This window comes from Macadamia integrifolia, chromosome 5, assembly GCF_013358625.1.
Source record: "Macadamia integrifolia cultivar HAES 741 chromosome 5, SCU_Mint_v3, whole genome shotgun sequence".
Lineage (NCBI taxonomy): Eukaryota > Viridiplantae > Streptophyta > Magnoliopsida > Proteales > Proteaceae > Macadamia > Macadamia integrifolia.
In genome coordinates this window covers 18523789-18529855 of record NC_056561.1, presented here as the reverse complement: position 1 = coordinate 18529855, position 6067 = coordinate 18523789, and the positions used below count along the sequence as shown (strand labels likewise).

The window sequence follows — 6067 nt, the reverse complement described above, 5'->3', positions numbered from 1 at the left end:
CTCACACATATTGGTGCTGGAAGAGGAAGAATATAATGTGGTGGTGAACATATCGCAAGAATAGCTAGAGACTGACAGAAAGTGCATGGAAGATGAGAGAGAAGCTCAAGAAATCCAAGCAGGCTTCCACAATAGTAAGGGTAAAGAGCCTCACACAGATTGGTACACTGTTTTGCTTTGATTTTGACTACCAATGCAATGGATGGGGCTCTGTGACTTTTGTTTGCTATTGTAAGATATGGTATTACAGGGACTATGTTGGCACCAAAGGCTAGATGCATCATGCAAGGTTTGTTCTACACGGTGGTGAAATATAAAACCTCCCACAACCAATGCACTGGGGTGCTAATATAAAACTTGTTGGATGGGATAATGACTTGTATCAAATATGACACCAGTCCTCTTCATTTATAATAATGGATAGAAAGTTTTACAGAGTCCAACTCAGTTGTCACAACGACCTTGCTTTTGGCACTCGGAATTGGGAACCTACGGAGGTTATTGAAGTTGCTGCTCAGAATGCCCACTTTGAGTTCCTTCAGGCCTATCATCCTTGTAAGAAATATACTGAATCAGCTACTGTTCTGGTTCTAGATCCAAAAACATGGGCGCCTCTGGTCCAGCCCTTCCTCAAGATAAACTGTGATGCTTCAATGAATCCAAGAACACAAAAATGTGGTATTGGAGTGATTATCTGAAATCATGAAGTAATCCCTGCCTCGCCATATCCGAGATTTCTTTATTTTGTAACAGTTCCTGAAGGGGAAGCACTGGCCATTCATAGTGGAATTTTGGAAGGAATTTATCTTGGTACCAACTACATCAATGACTGATAACAAGGAGGTCATCTCATATATCCAGGATCCAGAAGAGCTTGTTCCTTTTTCACTTCAGCCAATTGTTTCCGACATTTGTAACTTAGTCCAATTTTTCCTCGCATGTAACAGTCCAATTTGCCGACTCTTTAGCTTGGAAGTCCCTGACAATACAGTGTACAACAATTTGGCCAAACTCCACTCCATGGTTGTTGGAAATTTGTAGTTCATCATCCATGTGTCCCATACTTGCTTCTGAATAGATCTATCTTCACCAAAAAAAAAAACGATTGTAGAAGGGGAAGAAAGGGGTGGGGAGAAAGGATATGGAATGAATGATGCAACAACAGACGCAGAAATAAACTTAAAAACATGCATATCAGCAAACCAACAAATAATCTGGTTCAGAATCCATATTGGGATTGAGACAATGGTCATGGAAACAGCTTATATTCCCAGCTTGCCAAAGGAAATGAATTGTCACTGCAGAAAAAACAACAATGAAATGCTTATCAGATGTGAGCAAAGAACTATCCAAAAGAAATAGATGAAACTGATGAAGGAAAGAGGTGAAGTAAACCTCTCAGCACGTATACTCATGGACCCTGCAAATCAAACCATTTTAGAAAACTAACAAAAAAGGTGTTTAAAAATTTTTAAATAGACATTACATTTTTCAACATTTGGGACCTGCTTATCTAAATGTATGACCTACCATGTATGGCTTATCCATTGATTTTTTTTAACAGTTGTCGAGTTCACTTCATAGATTTCTCAGCTTTTGAGCTTCTACAATGACACTTGGGGATGTAAGATAGGTCTAAAATTTTAATCAATTATTCACCAAAAAAAAAAAAAAAATTAATCAAGGATGATGGCATGGACATGTTGACAAAATTTAGGAACCAACCATAATTTGACACTAAAGGCATGATGGTATGATTCGGGCCTCCCATGTACGGGCATGCTCGAATCCAAAAGAAGGGGGGGGGGGATGGAGGGGAGGAAGTGGATACCTATTCCTTTTCCTCTTTCCCTTTATCAGGGCCCTCCCTTCATCAGGTTCTCCTACCTCAGAGCTGGGTATGTCAACCAAGGTCTCCTTCCATCAAGCAATGGATGCAAGTAGGATTAAAAAGACGGGAGGGAATTGCATATGATAATGGATATTATGCCTAAGAAAAGAATCTGGGTTCGAATCGTCATGTCTTGTCTTCCTTATATTTTCAAAATAAATATATCAAACCCAACTCTTATTTCTCTGAAACATTTAACCATAAAGACTGGAAAGTAGACTCAAAATGATTAAGAGGAAAGGCTTCAGAAGGATGTGCAGATCCATTGCTCTATCATCATGCACTGGTTTAAGGATACAAATAAGTTAAAATCAGCACTGGAATGAGTTTACTTTCGTTATAGTTGGTTGTGCTGGTGTGGGTGTGTTATTTGAAGCATTTTTTTCTGTACCATGAATCTTAGCCAACACCTCCTCCAGCCCTTGCAAAACAAGAGTGTAGTTTTCTTCAGATATTACCCCTTCCTCCACAGTCTGGATAGCACGTGAGTATAATTGATCATACCACTTGACAGAATTTTTAACATCGACAACTTGGCTTTTATGAGCAACATATATACGCTTGAAATCCTTTCTCCAACGAGGCAAAATGTACTTGGATGGAACTTCCCGCACATCATTATAGTTGAGAACACTCAATGCATGCCTACAAAGATATCCTTTAAAGTCAAACCAATTGCAAATGCAAGAAACTTCTATTTCATCTGAATTGTATAAGACCTCATAATCCCTAATCATTCTGCCATTTGCTCCACCTGCATAATGCTCTTTAACTATATATTTTATGGTTGGCCCATCAACATTGACTTGAGATGTGTTAAAACATAAAACCATATCCTCAATCTCATGTTGGAACTTCTTAAATATGGAATTTGTATACAGTTCAGAGAGTTGTCTTTCATAACTACATTTTGTTTTCAAAACAAGCTTACGATGTCTTGATTCAAAATCAAATTTGGATTCTATCTCATACTTCTTGTGTAGAGTTAGCTCATACTTATCAAGAAACTCCTTAAGAGAAGTTGTCTGATGCACATATCCATCAAAAAAAGAATATATCTTCTCACTTCTTTGGGTGGTTGACATTCCAGCAAAAAAAGTACCCCTTAGAAAAACGGGTACCCATATTTTTCTATGTTCATACAATGTTCGAATCCATTCATTATGACCAATTCCATAACTTTGGATCAAATTTTCCCAAGCTGCTTCAAATTCACTTACTGTCAGAGAGTCATACACTGCTATGCCCATTGCTTTCTTAATTGATTCATACTCCTGTAGCGCACCCAACTGGTCTGGAAATTTTTGCATGATGTGCCACAAACAAAGGCGATGATGGGTATTTGGGAATACCACAGCTATAGCTTCTTGAATGGCTTTACATTGATCAGTAATTATTGCAGATGGAGCACTCCCTGACATACATGAAAGCCATGCCTTGAATAACCACACAAATGATTCAGTTGTCTCATCTGCAAGCAAACCACAACCCAACAATATAGTGTTCCCATGGTGGTTTACACCGACAAATGGTGCAAATGACATCTCATATTTATTTTTCAAGTATGTCGTCTCAAATGCTACAACATCTCCAAAGTAACCATATGCAGCCCGAAACCTTGCATCAGCCCAGAACACATTTCGTAAATGCCCATTGTCACTGACATCCATCACGTAAAAGAAATTTGAACTCGTCAATTGCATGTGACAGAAGTAATTATAAAGGGCTTGAGCATCACCTTCTTGAAATTTCAATCGCTTGCGATTCCCAACAAAATCACTGGCATCTTTATCATCAGAATTTAAGTTTGCATAACCCCCAGCATCCACAGACTGGAGCTTTCTTTTAATTCCAGAACTTATGTTCTTGTGGAATTTAAAAAGACGAACACTTTCTGGAATATTCACATGATTGTGTTCCAGTTTTACTTCAGTAATTTGCCAATTCTTGGAGATTAACTTAAGTCTTATCATTGCCAAACAACCAGTTCTTGTTTCTGGTTTAAGACGGATTGAGCCAATTTTCTCTTTATACCCCTCACAACTACAACACAAGACCGCACCTATTTTTTCCTTGGTCGTTTTACCACAATATGAGTTCCTTACTCGAACACCAAATCCAAGTTCCATAGCGTAACAATTGTAATAATCATAAGCATCATCATAGGATTCAAACTCCATACCTACAAAAGGTGGCACAATAATTTTCTCTTTCTGAGCTCCATCATGTATCTCTGCCCTTGCAAAATCAAACCCCATACCTACAACAGGTGGCACAGGCATGATACTCTTCTCTTTCTGAGCTCCATCATCAACCTCTATCCTGGCACAATCACTTTCTGTTACATGCTCATTACTTTCCCCACCTATTGGTGGATCACCATCGGGTGGTCTTGCTTCCATCTAAAATGCAAACACAACCAATAACATGATTCAGAGTAAGCAAGAAGAGGACGAGTAAATAAGATAATCAACCAACAATTGGAAAAAAGACTTAAATGAGTTGAGTTGAAACACTCAATGATATAGCAAGATACATGGCCTCCCATTGTGCTTAACTCATTAATTTCTGACTTGTACTCATATGCTGGTAAACCTCAAGACCCCAAGCATCTCCATCTCTGATGAAGGAATGAAGCTTACAGTTGTTTCCCAAAAGAAGTTAAAAAAGGAAAAAAGAAAACCCACAATGCAGAGAATATATCACCATAGCAGTAATATAACACCCCCCCTCCCCCATATATACAATTTTTGTATGCCCATAAAGCACAGGGACCCCATTTCTAACTACATTATCATTGGGTACTAGTTTATTGGGATAGATTGGGTTAATGATATGGTGATTTGTTTGATAAAAGCAAATGGGTATTCATCTTACAATATCAATAGGGTGTTGCTCAACTTGTGCCTCTGCAGGTGGACTTCATACAAACCTTACCACAAGCATGTGGTCTACACAAAGTCACCCTACCCTTCCAGCGATGTCTTGTTTGGTCCTTCTCTGTGCAGTAAAAGGTGTACAAAAAAATGATGAACTCATACAGCAAAAGCCAAAAACCCAGTCACAAAACGAACAACTTCATTGATTTTAGACAGATGTGATATGAACTATAAATACCCTAAGCAGTAAAATCACTGAAATTTCAAGAGAAAGTATGAAGTCATCCAAAATCAAAATCAAAATCAAAATCAAAATAAAAAAAATCAAAGTCAAGAAAAGATATGGTGTTGAATCGGAATAACTTTGACAATCAAACAGTCTGCAAGTCTGTCTTCTCTCTCTCTCTCTCTCTCTAGCGGTTCTACAAAGTACAGAATATAGACTACAGTACAGAGACGCTGCTATTTGCTTCTTCCCGCCTCTTCAGCACTTTCCTTTTTCTCTTCTTCCTGGGTTTTAATAGCCTGACAGAAACGACGGTCAGGCAGCCTGACAGTCCTATCTGAACACACAAGAGAAGAGGTCACAAGCACATGAGATCCAGGGCTTTGAAAATGAAAACCCAATAAAACAACGGTATTATCTCGCAAGAGATTGGAGCCTGGAGAGTGGAGGTGTTAGCATTTATGAGATAAAGAAATTTCCTTATCTGGGTTGCATGTCTGACTCATCATCCCACATGGGATACCATTACGCAGAACTCAGATAACTCAGATCATGATCATGCGGTGTCCAATCATTTGTTTGGAAAAGAACCATTTGCTCTGCACATTTCTTACCACATGGAGCATTAGATATGGGTCTGAAATTTTGTGGAGGATAGACCCCAGATCTTGCTAGATTGATGCTCTCTAGCCCCTTTTGTTTATGGTGGGGTAGATAAGGATGTAAGTCGGTTTGGAATCTGTTATTTGGTTCGGTGAATGAATGTTGGTGTGATCTAGAATCGAATCAGTTCTAAAATTTGATACTCGAACTGAACTTGTTTGGGTCTGATTTGATTTTGGTTCTATTCGATTCTTATATTTAAACAAAGAAGAAACAAAGATGAAAGATTCAAAATGGTTGAAGATGGGGGAGGCTTGAAAGGACCCAAATCCTCTTTACGAAACCACATGATAAAAAAGAGATATCAGTCAAAATTTTCAATTCCTTATATAAGAGAAAATACATATAAGATCCAAATCTAGAAAGTTTTTTTCCGAGGGTTAATACTACCAGTTTAAACTTTGGTGA

The 6067-nt window shown here is 38.3% G+C and overlaps 1 protein-coding gene across 1 annotated transcript; it reads right to left on the bottom strand.

Annotated features, from left to right (window-relative positions):
- Window positions 1-360: 360 nt before the first annotated feature.
- LOC122079937 (protein FAR1-RELATED SEQUENCE 6-like) lies at window positions 361-5677 on the bottom strand. Its single transcript, XM_042646732.1, has 2 exons — window positions 4769-5677; window positions 361-4293 (listed from the first exon to the last, which is right to left on the bottom strand). Exon 2 carries the CDS (start codon window positions 4291-4293, stop codon window positions 2203-2205), a length of 2091 nt encoding a protein of 696 aa, XP_042502666.1. The 5' UTR covers window positions 4769-5677; the 3' UTR covers window positions 361-2202.
- Between the last annotated feature and the right edge of the window lie 390 nt (window positions 5678-6067).

What these genes read in the sequence shown, in the direction of transcription:
- LOC122079937 (XM_042646732.1), bottom strand. Translation starts at nt 4,293, where the DNA reads ATGGAAGCAAGACCACCCGATGGTGATCCACCAATAGGTGGGGAAAGT.